Raw genomic sequence first — 22,620 nt, 5'->3', positions numbered from 1 at the left:
TGTGTGACAGAGTGTTGGACTGGATGGGCCACTGGCCCGATCCAACATTGGCTCCTCTTATGTTCTTAACCCCCGACATACAGTCCATTTACTTGAACTGCAGGTGTGAAGTCACTTCCGAGTAGAACCTAGACCTGATATCGGATCTTATCCTTTCACAGGCAATTTAGGACTGCTTTAGTAAACAACTGCAAGCCAGTCAGAAATAAAGATTTGTTCTCTTTTGAAACATCAATACAAAGTCATAAAAGCAATATAATTTAAATGAGTAAGAAAAAAAGGAGAAGCTGGTATCCGCACATCCTTTGAATATTCACAATGGTTTTATACAAAAAGGATTAAGCTTTGGCTATTCACAGATGGCCTGGCACCAGCTTAGAATCATCTTTATATTAAACAATCCAAACTGCAAATTCGAGGGTCGTGGCTCATCGCCCTTAATCAAGTACCATGGCAGAGAGTGCGTTCATGTCTCTCATGTGGGGATGCTGCACAAGTATTTCCTCAATCTTCGCCCTCTGCTCAGAGGTAGGGAATATTTTTTTCAAGGCTTCTTTTAAGTGGCTTGTTTCTGCGGCGGATCTTGGATGTGGGGGGATCGCTGTGTTCGGCAGGGGTGTTGGTGGGAACAGCGAGAAGGATAACGAGCCGTTTGCCGATTGTTCGCTACTGCTGGGCTGCGTGAGGAAGTGTGGTTTCCCAGGACGAGGAAGCTTTCCACTTGCCAGGCCGTTATGGGATGGGATGCCCCTGAGGAACACAAGGAATGATATCTAGTTTAAGCTCCTTCAGACGAGTATGAAAACGAGAGAATCCAAAATCCCCCTCCCTACAGATTTATGAGTTTAATCAGTGTCTCTTCCCCCACATGTTCCCCAGAGAGCACTACGATCAGGCGCTCAGAACCGGCTGGGCCCCCCACCCCCAGGTCTTAAGGAGGCTAAGCTGTCAAGGACCAGGGCTTTCTCGGTGGCGGCCCCACTCTGGTGGAATGAACTCCCAGAGGAGATTAGGGCCCTGTGGGACCTTTTACAGTGCCGCAGGGCCTGTAAAACAGAGATCTTCCACCAGTCTTTCAGGGGCCACCGCCATCAATAGCTAACAACCAACAACGGAATGAGAGAGGTCCTGGACTCCTGGAATTTTCACCGACAGCCCAAAGGACATCAATTCCGTCAAGAACCATCAAAAATGAAGACGGCAAGCTGACGGTGAGCTAAGAACATTGAACGATGGCCGCCACCCCCAAACTGATGACAACAACAACTACTAGTACTTTTATGGCTGAATTGTTTTAACTGTAATTATGTTTTTAATGTAACTTATTTATTTTACGTATTTTACATGTTTTCATGTAAAATTTCTTCCCAGCTCAGGCTGGAAAGAAATCCAATAAATAAATAAATAAATATAAGTGGACCCACACCCAACCCAGGATTTCACAGTCTTTTCAAACCGCTTTGTTTTGGTAGGGCCATCAAGGAGGTGCGCGAAAGTAAAATCGCAGGAAAAAAGGTAAAAGTAAAGGTTCCCTTGCTCGAAAGCCAGTCGAATCCGACTCTAGGGTTGCGGTGCTCATCTCTGTTTCAAAGCTGAAGAGCCAGCGCTGTCCGAAGACGTTTCCGTGGTCATGTGGCCGGCATGACTAAACACCAAGGTGCATGGAATGCTGTTCCCTTCCCACCGAAGTGGTACCTATTTACCTACTTGCAATTTCCTGCTTTCAAACTGCTAGGTTGGCAGGAGCTGGAACTAGAGACGGGAGCTCACTCCGTCATGCGGCACCCGGGTCTCGAACTGCTGAACTACTAACCTTCCACAGCCTGCAGTTCAGCGTCTTAACCACTTGAGCCACCACAGAATCGGCCAATAAAAGCCAACAGCAGTAACAGCACTAAAGTAATTTTCTTTTACAAGAGGAGGAGTTGGTTATTGGCATGAAAGGCCTTGGGAGAACCGCACCGACACACACTACATCTGAGCTCAGTAGCGCCTTGGAGACTGACAAGGTTTTCGGGGTATACGTTTCCGAGAGTCAGAGCTCCTTTCGTGAGATATCAAAGGGAGCTTTGGCTCTCTTGATAGCTCATACCCTGAAAAACCTGGCTGGTCTCTAATGTGCTACTGGACTCTGATCAGTAACCAGCCTGCTCAAGAAAAAAAGGCACAATGCAAAGTAACTAAGTAACACATAATTAATTATTGTACGGAACTGTGTGCAGAATAGCCAGGAGATCCGAAGATTGTCTGGCAGCCACAAGTTCTAGCTCTTGGCATTATGTTAGTGATCATCTAGACTTGTTTTTAGGGGCTGAGAGAGCTCTGAAAGAACTGTGGCTGGCCCAAGGTCACCCAGATGGCTTCAAGTGGAGGAGTGGGGAATCGAACCCAGTTCTCCCAGATTAGAGTCTGCCACTGTTGACCACTACACCAAACTGGCTCTCCTGGCAGATGCAGATGGTGGTGGGTGAGTGTCCCAAAACTGACGGAATGCTACAGAAGAGGGTCCCTTGTCCCTTGTGGCCACCCACTTCCTATCAAAGACCTATACAACAAGCCCTCCCAAGCAACTCTCTTTAACATCTGGGTGAGATCTGTGCAGTTTATGTAAGATTACGGCTTCTGTTTTCTTGCTGACACGTAACCTTGTTTCGCATCTACAGCATCTGCCTCACCCCAACTGGCAACAGGGTCTCGAATCAGTGGGTGCTACATTTAAAATTATTCTATTCACATTAATATGCCCAGCTAATTATGAGAATTTGCTGATAATTAGCTGCTTTGGTTTTTTCGGGCTGTATGGCCGTGGTCTTGGCATTGTAGGACCTGACGTTTCGCCAGCAGCTGTGACTGGCATCCTCAGAGGTATAACACAGAAAGATGGAGTACTCTCTGTGTCAAGGTGAGAAGGAAATCTACAACAGCTAATGAACTCCGGCCGTGAAAGCCTTCGACAACATGTTTTGCTCATAATATCTGTGCCAAATTGAGGCCCTGGCAGCTAAGTGAGCCACACACACACACCCCGGGCATTGTTCTGGTGCCCGATCACTCTTGAACCTCGCTAGTTGGGCTTTTATGTTTTCCCTCTTAGCGCCACCAACAACAAGTTAAGACCAATTACTATCCTCGAATGCCCTTTATTTAGTGAAGATAGAAAGAGGTGGATAACTCCATTGTTCGAGAAGGATGAGTTTAAGCTCAGAAGGGAAAAAGAAGACTTTTAAAATTTCTCTTTACATTAGTGTGTGTAGGCTTAAGGCTGCGGCCAATAAAGCCACACCATGGAAGGAACAAAGAAAGGGCCAATTACTAAATACAACGTACACCAACAACCTGTTGCCTTAAACATAATCTTTGCTCAACTCACACTTGCCTAACCCGCTACAGTCCATCTTAGTTATTTATTTTTGAGATTTTTATTCCGCCCTCCCCAAAGCGGGCTCAGGGCGGATCACGAGAAACCGAGTCCAAGACTCGCTGCAATAAAATCACATTAAAATGACAAACAATAAAATTCACACAGGCAGCGACAGTTTCATATGAATCTGTCAGGACCACCAGGTGGAATCAAAAGGGCCCCTTTTCAATGAACTGGGAACTAGAGCATCTAGAGAACTATCTATAGTCACGTTCTATTTCATTTCCCTCCTGTCGTTCTCTGGATCACAAATTACCTTATGTGTCTCCTCCATAATATTTATTCAGGATATGTCTAGGCCACCTCTTTAGAGTCCTGCTCCAGGGTGGCTCACAATTAAAACAATGTCACAATGTAAAAAGCCACTAAAAACGCATAGGAAACCACAGGACAGCTGTATATTTCAATCCGTTTCGCTGCTGATAAACATGAAGGACTTTGAACACTAAGGTACTACAAACGCTCAGAATTACTCCAACAGGCATGTCGTCTTTAACCCGGTATCAGTAGGCCACCAAATCAAAGTTACTCAGTAGAGGGTTTTGTTTAAATCTGTGGACTTCCCAGATATGCCGACCGATATTATTTTGTAAGTTCAAGAACAAAAGAATGGTCAGGCCATTCAGTGTGCAGTACCCTGGAGGGGAGGATCAGGGTTAGCACACGTGAACCATGAAGCACAAATTCCCCCAACCCCACCCACCCTCCAAGCAAAAGAGACAACTTTGATGCACAGAGATCCCTGGCTGGGCGATTAAACAGCATCAGGGAATGCGCTTTTCCTCTGATCTTCATCACACAAACCCAAGACGTTTTAAGCCCCAGATTCCAGAATGGGGGAGATAAAATTAGGGGTGAGGGTTCTGTGCCATACTGCCTCTAAACCCAACCCTTCCCCTTAAACCTTTTTTTTACACAGTATAAAGAAGAAAAGGTAAAACGTGGACCCACGGCCCCCTCCTCCACTGTAGCCTTTGCCCTCCTCCGTTGTAAAGGTAAAGGTTTCCCTCGCTCGAAAGCCAGTCGAATCTTACTCTAGGGATGCGGTGCTCATCTCCGTTTCAAAGCCGAAGAGCCAGCGCTGTCCGAAGACGTTTCCGTGGTCATGTGGCCGGCATGACTAAACACCAAGGCGCACGGAACGCTGTTACCTTCCCACCAAAGTGGTACCTATTTATCTACTTGCAATTTCCTGCTTTCGAACTGCTAGGTTGGCAAAAGCTGGAACTAGAGATGGGAGCTCACTCCGTCATGCGGCACCCGAGTCTAGAACTGCTGAACTACTGACCTTCCACACCCTGCAGTTCAGCGTCTTAAGCTCTTGGCCAGCTACACCTAAACGACTGGTGTTCGACCATCGGGAAGCTACATCGAGCTCCAAAGCGCCACAGAGTTTTGTTATAGAAATATCCTGAAACACTGAATGGCAGTACTTTCTCCCCTTCAAATGCCACAAACCACTACAGCAGTTGAACATATGTAAGTTTCAGATCAGGTATCATTTTACGAACAGCGGAATCCACCAAGCAGCACAGAGAGTCACATCAATCTTGCTGTGGGTATACCCAGTGACATAGATCTTGCTTATCTCCCCGGGTCAGACACCAACTGATTGGCTCTAAGTGAAACGCCATCTCTGTTGCACCCTCATGACGCCATGCGATCTGCCTCACTGGTGTGAAAACCACCACAATCTAAACCTCAGAGGACATGACCGAGGCCTGCCTTGTTTATCTCAAAGTTCTGACCCAGTTTTACACACGCCCCCCCCCCCCCATGCTGTGTGATGACCGTGAGCCAGCTGTGGAAACGGAAGATAAACACATCCTCCTGCAAAGCCGCTGCTTGTCCTGACCTACTGCCTTTTTGCAACTCGCATAACTTTTCAGCCCTGCAAAGGCTGCCCCAGTTACATTTAGCCTTAAAATACGTGGTTTGTCGTGTGCAAAAGTGCAAACAGTGAAGTAACAATAACAAAGTTCTCTTGAAGGGCAGGAGGGGGGGGGAAGAGAACCTCCCATAATATTGGAAAGAGAAACAACTGTAAGAGAATGGGTACAAATGGCAATACACAAATATTATGAAGTCAACAACTCCGATAGCAGGTTAAATGCAGTACGATTGCTTATTGCCTTAGACATTAAGGCTCCTAACACCTTGCACGATCCACCAGGTAAAGTGTTTTAAAAGTCACAGCTTCAGGATAAGGAAATGCGATACCTGACACGGGGCTCGTCTTGGAGGAAGATTTCCAATCCCGGTCCATTCCGCCCCATCGGATCATCAGGAACCATAAAGATGTCTCCAACAAAAGTGTACTGCAGCAGCCTGAAACACAGGAGGGGGTCAGGGAAGGCAGAAGAGTAGTAAGGAGAGCAGTCCTTAGGTTTCTGTTCTAAACCATCGACCTATTGCCATGGGTGGCCCAGGCTAACCCGATCTTATCAGATCTCAGAAGCTAAGCAGGACCGGCCCTGGTTAATATTTGGATGGGAGACCAGCAAGGAAGTCGAAGGTTGCGATGCAGAGGCAGGCAATGGCCAACCACCTCTGCCTTGAAAACCCTACAGGGTCGCCGTCAGTCAGCTGCGACTTGACAGGGCTTTCGCCACCCACTGTTAGCACCCCAGTCCTCTCTCTCGGAGGGGCAGTTCGGTGGTCAGAAACGACAGGCGCAAACCACCCTTCACTTTTTAACATCACTCCAGATAGCATTTTATACACAAGGTCACGGCCTGACCTAAAGGTAACCCCAGGAAGTATGCCAGTCCGGAAAAACTACTTGGGAAACCTATTTGGAAGTGACTGCAAAGAGGCTGAATTGCAAACGGATCTCTTCCATTTTGACGTGATGCATAATTGATATCAATGGGTCTTCTCAGGAAGACAGGATTTTGCTTGGATACCGAACCCTTTCATCCCTGGCCCACCTTCCCCTTTTGACACCTTCTACCCTGGCTTACACCTTACGTTCCTCCTCATCCAAACTGCGCGGGTCATCCAGAGACATTATCAGTTTGGGAAGAGCCATCAAGCTATGACCGATTCTTCGATTTGCCGCATGGAGACCTATAAAGTATTTGTCTCGACCCACTGGAAGATTCCGGTCATCACATCAATGATTTGCTCTTGAGAGTCCAGTGGCACCTTTATCACCAACAAAGTTTTATTCAAGATGTGAGCCTTCGTGTGCACGCACACAAAGACTCACACCTTGAATAAAACTTTTTTTTTTAAAACAACTTTTATTGTTGGGATATTACATTCCATCTCAAACATTTCCACATTTTAGTAGACAAATCAAATATCCCATTTTCTATTACACCCCTACACCACCCCTTCACTTGGCTTCCCGCAATGCTTATATCCAGTTATCTATTCACTCTATTTTTTACTCAATACATTCTATATCTTGTATCTTATCGTCAGGTAATTACATTCTATTTAGCTGTAGAATACACCATTTAATAATCTTCAAAACACAATAAATTGTTAGTAACACCCCAATTGGTTTCCAAGTATTGTTTAAAATCTTTCCACTCTTCAAAAAAATCTTCATCCTCTTGGTTATTTAGCTTTCTTGTGATTTTGCCCATTTCTGCCATAAACACAACTTTTTAAAATCCAGTCCCATTTTTCTGGTATTTTATCTTGTTTCCAATTTTGCGCATAGGCCATTCTTGCAGTAGTAATCAAATACAAAAATAAAGTTCTTTTGGTAATATTCAATTCTTTCACCTTGAATAAAACGTTGATGGTCTTAAACGGGGGTGGCCGACCTTGCTTAATGGAAGAGCCACACGGAATAAATGTCAGACGTTTGAGAGCCGCGAGACATGAACAAATATTACAAAATTACAAATTTTTCCTGGGAAATATGCAGATTTGCTTTTTATTAACATTAAAGGAGACAGCCAAAAACAATAGCAAAAGCGGTAAAATCAGATATTGATAACGATATTTATGTGTCCAATGCTATTTGTTTGCTAATGATATTTCGCTTCCCCAGCTGCCCTGCCGGGAGCCGCACAATAGGTGTGGAAGAGCCGCATGTGGCTCCCGAGCCACAGTTTGGCCACTCCTGGTCTTAAAGGTGCCCCACGGGACTCTTAATTTTGTTCTATTGCTTTAGACCAACACGGCTGCCCACCTGGATCTAGCATTTGCTCTAGAAATAGACATGTTCTATTACCCCAGGAAACATTTTTCCTTCTCTCTTTGGGTGCATATCACCCATATTTTTTATCCCGAAGGGAAAAAAAAGCAGATCGGGTGGGAGTACTACCATACTTGGTGGAACTGTCCCACAATTTCAAGTTTCTGGGATGTGATTTTAACAGAGATAAAAATACTAACAACTTGTAAGATTCCAAAAGACCCTGCTCTAATCCTCCTTAATTTGTGGCCCAAAACGGGTATCCAAAAGTCGATAAGAGAACTGATTTCGGTACTTTTAACTGCAGCGAAGTGTATCATTGCAAAGAATTGGAAAACCCAGGCTGTCCCCATTGGTACACTAAACTATGGGAATATCTGATTGATGACAAAATTGCTGAATGGTCTGCCCAGCATAATCGAATCGAAAGCACTCAAAGCCCGATGAACAAATGGAAGGTTTTGCTAGCTAAACAAAACAGGTTTATGATGCACAGGCCACGTAATCCTTGGACAAATGCCTTGCCACTATACATGTTTCATTAGGTTAAATTGCAGGTTACTGATATTGTATAACCTTTAGTTTTGATGTTAATTATCTATTCGTTTGATGTAGCTATAGTTGTTATGTTTGTCAACAAGATACTGTTTGGAAAGTTAATTTCTCCCTTTTGTTGTTACTGTATCAATATTTTTTATTGTATGTTGTATGTAATAAAATAATAATAATAAAAAAAGATTGGGCGGGGAGGCCACTTGTAGCGGGAAAGTCCACGTGGCTGCCCTCTGTAGCCCCTGTGGCTGCTTTCTGCAAGTGCACACACTATTCCTTTTGATATTCTACGCTTAATGAGGTTTTCTACAGCTAACGAGGCATGTTACCCCCCCACCCCAAATCTGCAAACAAAAACAAACAAAATTTACCTCCTTTGAATGATTTCTCTCCAGGACGTCGATTCATCTATAAATTCTCTCAGATTATCGTTGGTCACGATCACCCCGTCAGTTCTCTCGGCCAGATGGAGCAAAAACCTAGGAGGGTTTAGTTGAGAAGAGATTTATTCATTTTGATCCTGCTGTTCCCCCCAATGGGGCTCCAAAAAGAGCTTACGACTCATGGCCAACTGAAGCCTGATAAAGATGCTGCACCTGAGCAGCGTGCCAAATGCCGCCCCGTAAGACAGTCCGGGGTGCGTGGCCCACCCGAAGCCACAAAGCACCACTCGCAAGAAGAGGCCGGTATGCCCCCTATGGTGCAGCAGGTCCTGTACAGAATTGGGCTGGTCTAAATTTAAATAGGAACAAGTACCACAGCAAGGATGGCATCCAAAGAACCGCACAACTTTTAAACTTGCTATGAATTCCTGAATTAGGTAAGACAGCAATGGAAGCACTTTGGGATGTATTTTGTGCCCCGCAAATGCAATACTTTGGTGACGTGCACAACTCAGAGTCAAGCATATTTGTCTTGCTGCCCATGCTAGGTCTATAGATACCACCGATGAAAGCTGAAGGGTTTATACTCCAGCAGTACACTGCAAGAGGCATCTTCCTTCCCTGACCTGGATAGCCCCCAGGCAAGCCTGATCTTGTCTGATCCTGGAAGCTAAGCAGGGTCGACTCTGGTGTGATCGGATGGGAGACCTCCTTGGAATACCAGAGGCGGGAGGTGGGGACAGGCTTCATTCGGCCACCTCTCTGAATATCCTCCAGGCCTCCAGTAGGGGTCAGTCACCAGAGGTCGCCATGACTTCCAGGTGCAGACACACACACATGAAAAATACAAAAAATACCAAAGAAAGAGAGAGGCATCTTCCTTGCCATTTGGCCGATTGACAAACACGCATGTATTATTCAATTGAGCAACGTTTTCACAACTTGGAGCTTAGTGCAAGAATGCAACCCCACTGCACAGCTCTGGAGTGCTGTGGGACATTACAATTTTACCGGCGGTTAAGTATTCGCACATTCGAGTCATCGTCACGTGACAAGGCAAGCACTGGGTCATGTGGATCTGGTTCCACTAGAAGAAGCCCTTTCCTCTGGCAGAAGGAGCCTTCCTCGATGCAATCCTACATTGGGTGGAGGGGCTCCTTCCACTGGAAGAAAGCGCCTTTGCGAGACCCAGCCAATACACGCAAACCGGCCGACGCAGGGCGACGTATTTGTAGATCCCAAATGGAGACCCCTCTTCGCTGAGACAAAAGCTGAGCTTCTGATTTCCCCCTCAGTAACAGGAGCTCTCCAACTACCAGCCAGAAGGCACGGGGAAAAAAAATGTAATTAAGTGATCTATTACCTGTCATCGTGAGACGCGATCCTGGCTCCCAAAACAACTCTTGCAGGAGTGAGGGCCAAAATACCAATATCCTGGAGCTGGGTTAAGAAGTGCTGTTCTAGGTTAATAGAGGAGGGAGAGAGAAAAAAGAATAAAACAGTACTCTTTAAAAAAAAGGGCAGTTTTGGGGCTGTTCACAATGAACGGAACGTTAGGAAATACAGGAAACAGAATGCTGGGAACGGGCTCTGGCGTGTCATCGTTCTCAGTTCTTCTCGTCGTAAATTTTATGTTTCCTGTACCTATCCATTACGCAGCGGGCTTCTGAACGCTCGGAACATATCCAAGGCTCCCTCTAAGCTGTGGAGTCCTGCGAGCAAAAATTCTACTTTGTGAGCTCTTGGCATTAAAGGTGTGAGCGAGCGATTTGGCTGCTGCATCAATTAGTTTGCTCTGGAGCCATCCCTTCCTGAGCTAAGACAAAAAGGATTGGCTACATTAGGGGTGTGTCGCCTAATATGCAAAGGAGCTCCTCCTACAAAAAGAGCCCTGATTAGTATTTAACCTAGAAGAGATTTTCCTCCAACCCCAACACAAGCCAATGAATAAGGAATGTAATGGTGGCCCTCCAGTGGGATGGGATGTCAGGTTTGAGATAAACCATCACTTGAAGAATAAAAAAGGAACACAGGTTGGCCTGGTAGGACCCTCGAGCAGCTTATAATTCTCCCTGGGGAGGAAAAAACTGTTTTACACAGAAACATGAGAGAAGCCGTGTTGGATCAAGCCAATGGCCCATCCAGTCCAACACTGTGTGTCACACAGTGGCCAAAACTCAGGTGCCGTTGGGAGGTCCACCAGTGAGGCCAGAACTCCAGAAGTCCTCCCACGCCTCTCAGACACCAAGAATACAGGGCATCACCGCCCCAGACATCTATACCTTGTGGCTAATAGCCACTGCTGGGCCTCTGCTCCATACATTTATCCAAACCCCTCTTGAAGCCGCCACCACTTCCTGCAGCAGTGAATTCCACATGTTAATTGTGGCGGAATTATAAGCGAGCCTGGGGCAGTTCTGTACAACAGCATGAATTAGCTTCGCCTCTCTGTTTGGTTCCCTCCCATAAGGCATTGCAGGAGGCTGTTCAGCCTGAGAATGCACCCTGCACTCTGCTCTAAAAGAACTGTTTACATTTCTGAGTTCCAGCCTCGAAGCCAAAACATCTAGATATGAGGACCTGTGGCTCTAAGCTCCTGCCTTGACAGGGAGGGTGTTTTTAACCTAGTAATACGACTCCAGTCAGAGTTCTCTGGTAAGAAAAGGGAGAGGGTCTGGGTTTTTTTGTCAGGACCTTCCGATTTCTCGATTGACAGCTAATCTGGATTCTAAAGGTATTTAACACCAGCGTTTGAGACGCTAAGGGCCCTCTCTGCCAACACTGTGGTTGAGGTCTTGCCGGAGTGGTCGGAATGCATTCCTTAATAGATAATAATTCCTAAATGAATAATAAGCGCACTATTTGTTTGTAAGTATTGGCTTGTCTGTTCCCTTCTGTAAGATGAATACTGAAATTGCTACTTGCTTGAAAAATTGTGCAGTATGGTTTTCTTTCAATAAATGGTTCTAACTTTGGAACAGGCTCTCTCTCTCTCTCTCTCTCCAGGAGAGCCAGTTTGGTGTAGTGGTTAAGTGCACGGACTCTAATCTGGGAGAACTGGGTATGATTCCCCACTCCTCCACTTGCACCTGGCTGGATGACCTTGGGCAAGCCATAGTTCTGATAAGAGCTGTCCTTGAAAAAGAGCAGTTTCTGTCAGCGCTCTCTCAGCCCCACCTACCTCACAGGGTGTCTGTTGTGGGGAGGGGAAGGGAAAGGAGTTTGTAAGCCGCTCTGAGACACCTTTGGGTAGTGAAGGGCGGGGTATAAATCCAATCTCTTCTTCTTCTTCTTCTCTCAAGCTATGGGGTTCCTGCCATCACCCCCCCCCCCCCCGTCAGTGGGGACGGGATTCCTAGGAATAGCTCCTGGACTCTTAAATTCCCCCAACATTAATTACTGAAGAAGTACTTCTATTTGTTCTAAGCTTACTGCGCATCAATTTCATTGAGTGCCCACAAGTTCTTGTATTATGAGAAAGGGAGAAAAAGTACTTCTTTCTCTACCTGCTCTACCCCATGCCTAATTTTGCAAACCTCTACCACGTCACCTCCCTGTCATCGTTTCCCCAAGCTAAAGAGCCACAGCCTCTTTGATCTTTCTTCATAAAGAAGGTGTTCCATCCCCTTAAATCGTTTCTGCACTTTCCCCAATGCTATAGTATCGCTTTTTGAGGTGCGGCGACCAGAACTGTACATTCACTCCATTCCCAAGGATTCTTCTAACTGTGAACAGGACAAATCTCTTGACAATTTGGAACAGAGATGAGATCAGGGTTCAGGAGACTGCCTCGCGGCGCATATCCCCTACTTCCCCCTCCCACGGAATTCTCACACAGCGCAGGATGGAAGAAGAGCTTCACGTGCTGCTTATTCACGTTTGGGTCTCAGGAGTTAATGCAATGAAGCAACCGTGCCACAGCACTAGACCATTCAGGATCCAGAGCCAGATGAGCCAGGACGGACCCCCGAGATGAGCAGTTTTTGTGCTACGGAGGGCGGGACGTTTCCCAAACAAGACTGGTACGGGCCACCAACGTGTCAGATTTCTTTTTTTGCAAATTAAAGCTGTTTAATTCATATTGGGGACTGTGGTGGTCCAGAGGTTAAGACGCTGAGTTGCAGACTGGAAGGTCAGTAGCTCGGCAGTTTGAGACCCGAGTGCCGCGTGACGGAGTGAGCTCCCGTCTTTGGTCCCAGCTCCTGCCAACCTAGCAGTTGAAAAGCAAGAAACTGCAAGTAGATAAACAGGTACCGCTTCGGTGGGAAGGTAACAGCGTTCCGTGCGCCTTGGCGTTTAGTCATGCCGGCCACATGACCACGGAGAAGTCTTCGGACAGCGCTGGCTCTTCGGCTTGGAAACGGAGATGAGCACTGCATCCCTAGAGTCGGACTCAACTGGCTTTCGAGCAAGGGAGACCTTTACCTAATTCATATTAAGCACCAAAAGGTGACTTCCCTTCCACTGGAGGAAAGCCTCTCTTCTAGCGGAACTGATTTGAGGGATTGAACCCATTCAAGTGGCGTCATCTTTTGGATGATGTCACCCTGATGGCAGGAAGAGTCCCCTCCTTGGCCTTACCTGTGACAGAAGGGTCCCGCCTCGTTCGCCACTGCGGGACAAACACAGTAATCCTTCGGTGGCCGCGCTTCCAGAAATATTCAACTGCGATTGCAATCCCCCGACAGGAGAAGAACTTGTTTAGACCATGACTGCAGAATAGGAAGATAAAGTGGGGGGAAACAAAGAAGGGGGGGCAGTAATGTTTGCTGATCTTTGATTGGCGAGCAGCCAAAGGCGACAGGTTAATCAGGACAAGCAGTGGCGCATAAGCACTGACTATTCCTATGGCACTCTTTGACATACAGGCAACAAATGCTCTCCTTTTACCCTGACGAGAACCCCGAGCTTTTTGGGATTGGCTGTAGATTTAGAAGTGACTGTTTATCATTTAGACCAGGCCCTTTGAGAACTGCTTCAACTGTTGCTTATTTTTTTTTTTAAAAAAAGAAAGAACAATGAGTTTACGTCTGTTTTTATCATAGGCCTCCTAGAATCTTTTGAATTACAGAGGGCAGAAATATGTTATATCACCCTAAACACCACTCTGTCCACTAACATGCGAGTTAAGCTACACTACACTGGGTTTCAACTTATTTTCTGGAGGTTGCATGGGTACAAGCCAACATCATAAAAATAATAAAGAATCACAGAATCACAGAATTGGAAGGGGTCACATGGGCCATCTAGTCCAACCCCCTGCTCAGCGCAGGATCAGCCTAGAGCATCTCTGATGAGTGTTTGTCCAGCCGCTGCTTGAAGACTGCCAGGGAGGGGGAGCTCACCACCTCCCTAGGCAGCTGATTCCACTGTTGCACAACTCTGTCTCTAAAATAGTTTTTCTATATATATGCAGAGTACATCATGCGAAATGCTGGCCTGGATGAATCACAAGCGAGAATTAAAATTGCTGGGAAAAAGATCAACAACCTCAGCTATGCAGAAGATACTACTCTAATGGCAGAAAGTGAAGAGGAGCTTAAGAGCCTCTTGCTCAGGATAAAAGAGGAGAGCGCAAAAGTGGGCTTCTCAACATCAAAGAACCTAAGATCATGGCATCCGGCCCCATCACTCCTTGGCAAATAGAAGGGGAAGTCGTGGAAGTAGTGACAGACTTCACATTCCTGGGATCCCAGATCACCGCAGACTGTGACAGCAGCCATGAAATTAAAAGACGTCTGCTCCTTGGGAGGAAAGCGATGGCGAACCTAAACAGCATGATAAAAAGTAGAGACATCACCCTGCCAACAAAAGTCCGCATGGTCAAAGCGTTGGTATTCCCAGTAGTCATGTATGGCTGCGAGAGTTGGACTTTAAGGAAGGCCGAGCGCCCAAGAATAGATTATTTTGAACTATGGTGCTGGGGAAGACTCTTGAGAGTCCCTTGGGCTGCAAGAAGATCAAATCAGTCAATCCTAAAAGAAATCAACCCTGACTGTTCCCTGGAAGGCCAGATAATGAAACTGAAGCTCAAATACTTTGGCCACCAAATGAGAAGGGAGCACTCCCTGGAGAAGACCCTGATGCTGGGGAAGATTGAAGGTCAAAGAAGACGGGGACGGCAAAGGATGAGATGGTTAGACAGTGTCATAGATGCAACGAACATGAAATTGAGCGAACTTCAGAGGACGGCGGAAGACAGGAAGGCCTGGCGTGATCTGGTCCATGGGGTCGCGGAGAGTCAGACTCGACTGTGCGACTGAACAACAACAACAAACATCCAGCCGGTTCCTTCCCATCCTTAATTTAAACCCATTATTGTGAGTCCAGTCCTCTGCTGCCAACAGGAACAGCGCCTTGTCCTCCTCTAAGTGACAGCGTTTCAAATAGTTAAAGAGAGCAATCTTGTCCCCCCTCAACCTCCTCTTCTCCAGACTGAACATTCCCAAGTCCCTCAGCCTTTCCTCACAGGACTTGGTCCTATACAGGATGCTTTAAAATAGGTCCCCTGCCTCAGGGTAGAGATTAAAGGTAGGCTGCAGGCCTGGGGAACTTGAAAACTGCTGCACTAACCACTCCAGCATGACGAGCACGTTCACAATACAGTGATGTTGTCACTGTGCTTTTCAGCAACACTTTAGATTTCCGGGATAATCTGCACAAGACACAACACCCACTACCCCTTTCTATTTTTTGCCCTCTCTTTAAGCGTCACAAATTTTGAACGGTTTGGCCATGGTAGACCGGCAATTTGCAGATAGTGCACAGAGGTCACACTAGTACACTGGGAGCAGCTAAAGAATTAAAAGGCTCCCGTGAGCCCAAAAGCATTTGGCCACAGAGGCCTGCACGAATCACCGCACTAGCCTTCCCTCTGCTCAACCAGCCTCTGTTGCGGGGAGGGTAATTTTGCCAAAACGCTGCAGCATGATTAGATCAGTCGGTGAGCCCTAAGGCAGAGATGCCTCTGCAGAAGTCTCTCTTCTCTGAAGAGGCTGTTCACTGCACACCTGCATGAGTCACTGCTCAGAAAAGCGATCTACCTGGATCACGGGGGCGGATCTGTCAGTAAGCAACATAAGAACACAAGAAGAGCCCTACTGGAACAGACCAATGGCTCATCTAGTCCAGCATCCTGCCTCACACAGTGGTCAACAAGTTCCTCTGGAGGGCCAACAACAGGGAAGAGAGGCGGAGGCCTTCCCTGATAAGAACATAAAAAGAGCCCCACTGGATCAGACTGGTGGTCCATCTAGTCCAGCATCCTTCCTCACACAGTGGCCAAGCAGTTCCTCTGGAGGGCCAACAACAGGACAGAGAGGCCGAGGCCTTCATAAGAACATCAGAAGAGCCCTACTGGATCGGACTGGTGGTCCATCTAGTCCAGCATCCTGTCTCACACAGTGGCCAACCAGTTCCTCTGGAGGGCCAACAACAGGGCAGAGAGGCCGAGGCCTTCATAAGAACATCAGAAGAGCCCTGCTGGATCAGACCAGTGGTCCATCTAGGCCAGCATCCTGCCTCACACAGTGGCCAAGCAGTTCCTCTGGAAAGCCAACAACAGGGCATAGAGGCCGAGGCCTTGCCCTAGTGTTGCCTCCTGGCTCTGGGATTCTAAGCTTAGAGACTAGAGGCCAGAGACTACAGATTTACAGTCCACTTTAATTTAGGATAAAAAAAAATGTATGCTGTGATTGTTAGAGTCCTAGGGAGCTGGACATCCTTAGGTATATTCTATACAGATCTCGTCACATCTTGGAAGCTAAGCAGGGTCGACTCTGGCTAGTCAGATGGGAGACCTCCATAGAATACCAGAGGCGGGGGCAGGCTTTACACCACCTCCCTGAATATCCTCCAGGCCACCAGTAGGGGTCAGTCACCAGAGGTCGCCATGACTTCCAGGTGCAAACACACTCACATATTAAAAAATATAAAGAAAAAAAAAAGAAACCTAAACTCCCAAGAAAGAACAAGTAACCTCCACATACCTTTTTTAAAAATAAAAACCATCACAGGCCACAGCGACCCTGTATGTCTACACACTTTGGCCATTTTTACACATTGAACATGTACCAAGTTCACCTTTCCTGAATCACTGCGAAAGCCCAAGAAACCCTTGTAAAGGCCACACACTTCCTTAAAAAGTGAGTTACAGATGGTGCATTCAGTTATTACACGGCATCAACTATTTGCATAGCTTTCCCCGTTACTTCTAGTTTGGGGAAAATCTGCCTGGAATTTAAGATGAATCACAATATGGACTTTCGTTTTACATCACTGTCTTCTCAGCCTTCTGAAGAATGAGGAAACCATCACGTTACGGCCACCCACTTGCAGGGCCAGCAACAGGTTTTCCCACTTAGAAGACAGTCCAGTGGGGCAGAAAAGCTGACAGTTCAAAGCATTAACAAAGTCCCATGATGTTGGCTGTTTATTTTACACAGGCAACTGGGATGAGTGGCTCACACAACATTTCAAGGGTGAAAGGGGGTGCTTCTTTCCCCTGCCTTCAAATGGCAGATACCTTCCATCTCCCCCGTATCACAATTTGAAGTTTCCCCTCCACCCGTCCCCATTTTGCAATGGAGTCCAAAGCCAGCCGTGTTCATTTAGTTCCTTCACTTCTTGGATCCTGGCACTGGGATTTAGGATCTCCTGCCCCAACCTCTGCCCACGAAAGAAGCTCCATTCATACCCTATTTAAATTCAGAGGAACAATTCAAGTGTTGGTGTTGACGTTTTGAAGGGCGCTGAAAGAGACGCCTATTACAGGCTAGCCTGTAGCCTTTGCAAGTGGCTGGTTCTTCTGTGGAACAGGCGAGGTTCAAAACGTCTACATCCGGGCCGTTGGGAAACCTGGTTACAGGATGAGGTAGTGGCATGGCCATCTCAACTGTGATATCAAGTCTGAGGGACACGGGGAATCGGCGGGACAAGAAACCGGGCAGCGATGCCTACCTCATTTTCCAGTGGGGGGAGGCAGTTTTGGGGCAAGGGAGAACTTGAAACCGAGAAGGTTATTTATTCCCAAATCCCCCTCCCAAATAAAAACAGCCACGAAGGGGGGGGGGGACATACATACAGAATCAGGTTCCTCCCACCTAAAACAAACGACGGGGGGGGGGGGGCTGGTTTCCATTAAGATCAGGACTCTCTTTTCTTTCAAGCTTTCCTTGTGGAACTCCTTTTTCAGAAGGGCCTGCTAGACAATCCGGGTTAATCCCTCTAAACTGGAATCTTGTGAGCAAAAATTCTACTTTGTGAGCTACTGGCATTCAAGTTGTGAGCGAGCGATTTGGCTGCTGCATAAATTAGCTTCGTCTGGAGCAATGCTCCCTCTAAGCCGTGGAGTCTTGCGAGCAAAAATTCTACTTTGTGAGCTACGGGCATTAAAGCCATGAGCAAGTGATTTGGCTACTGCATAAATGAGTTTGCTCCGGAGCCATCCCTCCCGAGCTAAGACAAAAATGTGTGAGCCGGAGGCTGAAAAACGGTAAGCTAGCTCACACTCACTCAGCTTAGAGGGAACACTGGTCTGGAGCCATCCTTCCTGAGCTAAGACAAAAATATGTGAGCCGGAGGCTGAAAAAGTGTGAGCTAGAGGGAACACTGGTTAAGAGGAAGAGAGTTCAGACTTCTCCTTCGATTACTCCCGGGGAAGCTTTTGAGACCTGGATGCTGGACTTGGTCTTTGTTAAGAAACTTTTGGGATAACGTAAATAAATAAAACACATTTCATTTATGGCCACAATTTGGACAACACTGTAATTCTGCAATTTTACTGTCAGCGAATGCAGAGACCCTACACATCATGGAGCAGGGACGGTAACTGCCCTCTCACATCCCCCCCCCCACAAAGAAGGCACAACCCACCAGTATTGTTTTCCATGTGCAGATATCGTTAAAGTAAAACCAGCTTGCTCCACAGCACGAGTGCGGTGCTTGTGCAACTTCCATTTGTTTCGACAGCAGCTGGACCGTCTCCAGATTGTGAAAGGATTCTACTGTATCATTAAAGGTCCTTATTTACATTTTTGGTGCAAGAGAAAAACCAGCCCCGCCACTTATACATAAAACCTTAAATAACGGTTTTTAAAAGCAGGTTTTTCTTTCTTTTTCTTTTTTTTAAGTGGGGAATACAGAGGAACAAAGGGCCGCGGTGACCTTAAGGTGCTGTGAGGCAACTAACAAAGCTGGACCTCGTGGGGAAGACAGAGGCAAACGGCTGCCACGGGGAAGGCCTGACACCCTGCCAATTTAAGAGGCAACAGCAGGTTATTCAAATATAACAGTTTGGAACTGGATCTGAACACCACCAAGGCTGAAGTTCGGCTGTCGAGTCTGGACATTTCGGAGGGCCCCTAGGATCAGCAGAGGCTCTCTCTTCCTCACCCCACCCCCGTGATTTATCGTTTTCCCTTTGCACACGGGAAAGACAAACCTGGCACGATGTCAGCAAGCTGCCAATGTGTTTTCCTATCTCTATGTATGTGCTTGTTTGCTTTCGCTTTCCCATGTATGCCTGTTTATGCGCTTAATTGCCTAGTTGCAGGAACGTCCGTATCTCTCAAGGCCACAGGTGGTTGCTGGCGGGTAGTAGCTTGGGGGATCTCCATGGTCTAAGAAGCAGTATGTTATGATTATCTAGAAGCGTTGCTTCCCAGGCTCAATGGCGCGCGCGGGAAGTCCTGCAATTGGGCCTCAGCTTGTTGAATTTACTATAATCTATTGGGATCCATGCTTCTGCCTCATTCCGAACAGTGATCCTGTTATGCACCTATTGCTTCAAATAAAGTAAAACCTTTTCCTACAAGTGTGTACTTCGTTGATGCGATGGGAGTCTGACACACGAGAGGATCTTCATGTTGTTCGCCCGGCTTCTTTCTACCAGGCCCTGACAAAGAGGCAATTTAAGTCAGTGGCAAAACAGCATCCAAATAACCCGGGGCAACAGCAGGCTGAAAACCAGGCTGACCGCTGAAAGGTGGTGACATAATGCAGAACAGGGAAAGAACCCGGCATTTTAAAAAAGTTGAACTTGATTTTAGTGCAGAATGGGGGGGATGAGGGGGAGAACCCTGGATTAAAAGGTTGGATTCGATTTCAGTGCAGAACTGCTTGGAGGACACCGCGGTGGACATGGATTAAAAGGAGAGTCCGGAAAGGCCAAGTCTTGAAGCTGGCACCAAGGGGCAGCTCTCGGATACAGCCAAGGCCCATATCCTTTGGGATGTCAAAATATTTAATGACACATGGGGTGAACCGGTAGCAGAGGGAGCGGCAGCAGAAAGCACCATGAAGAAGCCAGGTATTGTGCCCGACCAGCGGCAATAGCAAGGATGCCTTTTAAAGACAGTGCCAGTATTAAGTTTGCTAAGGATAACCCAAATGTGATGTCGCACTCAGCAAGACAATCCCATTCCTTCACCCAAAAGTTACCGGGGAAAGGCGGCTGAACTGCGCCCGAGCAGGCACCGTGAGCTTTCCGGGCACCTCACGCCTGGTCCATCAAAGAGATCAGGGACCTGCTGTGTGCATGTGACTGGGCAGGCAAGGTGGCTGACACCGGCAATTCGGCAAGCTTGTCATTTCCACCTTATCTCCCCTGGAACTTACTCATCACTGGAGAACACCAAAAAAGGCTCGCTGTCTCAAACCTGACCGAGAATACAGGCGGCACCTTCAGTTTCACATGCTTCTCACTACACTCAACCTGACACTCCAAATGTCCACGCTCTGGGGTAATTCCCCCTCCCCGGTTTCGCTCTGAACCACTCTCAAAACGAAAAACCCAAACCCATACTCACGAGATTGCCACGTTGCTGCCGTCTATTATGATATGCTTCAAGTGTGCTCTGCCCGGCTCATTTTTCAGTTCCAGCTTGTAAGGCGTTTTCAGGGATTCCAGAAACCTCTGAACCCCGGTGACTGAGGGGTCGGCGTGATAACCGTACGAAACCCCTGGTCTGCTTTCTGGATAATGAGCAGAATGTTCGGGAAGATTCGCTGTTTGAGGAGGGAGCTGCCGGGCTCTGTGCTGCAAAGGGTTACACCAGCCCCTCTGATCCTGCTTCGCGGCTGGCTGATCGGCACATGTCTGAGCCACCACAGTTTCTTTCTGAATTGGCTGGCGAGAGGTCTCCGTGGTCCCTCTTGCGACCAAGACGGTATCTTTTGGTTTCCTATCTTTCGTTAACCCCTGAGTTTTGTCATGTGCCACCACGTGGCCATCGCTTTCTATCGCGCTTTTCTGGGAAACCCGAGACTGTTCAGAACAATAGTTCAAGCCCCCGTGACTGCGGTGATCTTTGTGCACTGGACTTCTGTCACAAGCAAGGAGAGTTTTATTTTCACTGTCCGGTGAATGCGATTCGCGTTCAGTCTTGTACTGTGCCCCGGGACGAGATACCACGTTGTGTTTTGCGTATTTTGGCTCTTCTGAATTATGGCCCAGGTCACAGTGCTGGTTGTTACTGGGACTGCATTTGCCTTTCATAGCTTGTGCTGCCTGAACAGTCTGTTCTTCCTCTTCGGAGGACTTGTCGCTCTCCTTTACAATTTCTTTCAGCAGCAGGAGGGGTTCTGTCAACTGTCCGTGTTCGCCAATCACCTTCTCGACAATGTGCTGCGAATAGCCCATGCTTTTGAAGAAGTCGACCAAAAACATGTATTCCTTTTCCTCGCTTATCTCGTCACCTTCTTTAGCGCACGGGCTCAGATCCTCTGACTTGTCGCTGCTGTTGGCAGCCAGACTGATCGCCAACACATCGCCAGGTGTGCCGCATCCCTTCCGTTCGTTCTCCTGATTGTTTTCCAGAGAAAACTGCTTCTTCGGAAGCCGCTCCTCAGACTCTGAGGATCTCCGTTTACACGACTGCCTCTCTTTGCCTACAGACATCTCTAGTGAACTCAGACCATTTATGGGTACAAAATGCTTTTCGGGGCTCTGAGGGAAGATGGTGTCCATCTGCTTGGTTAGCTCCGTGACTGGAGTCCCTGCGTTGTTTCGCGCTTCCTCCTGTCCCGTTCCAAAATCGCAGCTTCTGGCGCACTGTTTCGGAGCTTCGTTTGGGAGAAGTTCCGGTGCCCCATCAGCCTCGGTAAGGTTCACAGTTTTGTCTTCCGCTCTGCAACTCTCGGCCCGCGCAAGGTTGAGCAGTTCTCTCTTCAGCGAGCTAGGTAAGATCAACAGGTCCATTGTATACTTATCTGCATGGGCCTCAACAAGGTGTTTGAACCGCTTCTTTACTTCCGACTCTCGGCCGTTCAGTAGGTTTTCGTTGTTCCTGAAGAGGCTCACCAGCTGCTGAATGTGGCTTCTGGCCATGACCACAGGCTCAGCACTGCCTTTGATATTCAGCAACCCCGTCTCTGCAACGCTGATATCGGCGCAGGTATCCTGAATGAGGCAATTCAGGAAGAGGCTCTGGGCGCCTACAAATATACAATGCATATCTTTGGGATAATACTCCCGCTCTTCTAATTCAGGTTCGCAAATTCCTTTAATGTATTCCTGCAACAAAGGAGAGAAAAATTAGGCCACGCCACATTCCACACTTCAGTAGTTACAACACAATTTGCCTTTCCCTCCCGAGAGGCGCAATACTCAAGGGAAACCTGTTGATGCAATCGTGAAACGGCCAGGGTACAAAGATGTTTTCATACAACGAGAAAGGGATCCCGTGGCTGGGTCACTGCCCCCCACTAAGTCGTGCGCGCAGCTTCATCACGATTCTCTTTGTCGCTGGGATATAAAAGCCAAGGAATAAAGGAAGGCGAACGACCGAATGAGAAAAGAAAATAGATATATATGGTCAGAATATAAGAAGTTGGTAGCAGGGCCGAAAAAGCAGAAGACCCACTGCACTGAGGCAGGCTCCCTCCTAGTCAACACGCTTACAGAGAACTGAATGAAACTTTCTGGACGACCATAAACCCGCCTCTCTCACAGAGTTGCTATGATGATGCAGTGGAGGAGGACAAAATGGCAGGACTTTAAAAAATGTCCTAAATACAGTGGGAATTTGAAAAGTGGAGGCAAGTTGCCCATTACATGTTTCCCTTTAGTGGTGGGAGGGGACTGACCCTAATTGCCCCCGCCTCTTTCC

At 47.3% G+C, this 22,620-nt stretch overlaps 1 protein-coding gene across 1 annotated transcript in view; it reads right to left on the bottom strand.

Moving 5' to 3' along the window:
* Positions 1–292: 292 nt before the first annotated feature.
* Positions 293–22,620, bottom strand: part of N4BP1 (NEDD4 binding protein 1) — a 37,530-nt gene continuing 15,202 nt past the window's right edge. Inside the window, exons 2-7 of the mRNA XM_015428181.1 lie at positions 20,320–22,025; positions 13,094–13,224; positions 9,876–9,972; positions 8,501–8,608; positions 5,642–5,749; positions 293–750 (exon numbers count right to left, since the gene is read on the bottom strand). Of these exons, the coding sequence (XP_015283667.1) occupies positions 438–750; positions 5,642–5,749; positions 8,501–8,608; positions 9,876–9,972; positions 13,094–13,224; positions 20,320–22,025 (2,463 nt within the window). The 3' untranslated portion in view covers positions 293–437. The remainder of the gene's footprint in view (positions 751–5,641; positions 5,750–8,500; positions 8,609–9,875; positions 9,973–13,093; positions 13,225–20,319; positions 22,026–22,620) is intronic.

The sequence above is a fragment of the Gekko japonicus genome, unplaced genomic scaffold, assembly GCF_001447785.1.
Source record: "Gekko japonicus isolate JY-2015 unplaced genomic scaffold, Gekko_japonicus_V1.1 scaffold1804, whole genome shotgun sequence".
Classification (NCBI taxonomy): Eukaryota; Metazoa; Chordata; class Lepidosauria; order Squamata; family Gekkonidae; genus Gekko; species Gekko japonicus.
The sequence above is the reverse complement of the archived record's forward strand: the minus strand, read 5'-3'. Positions and strand labels throughout refer to the sequence as shown.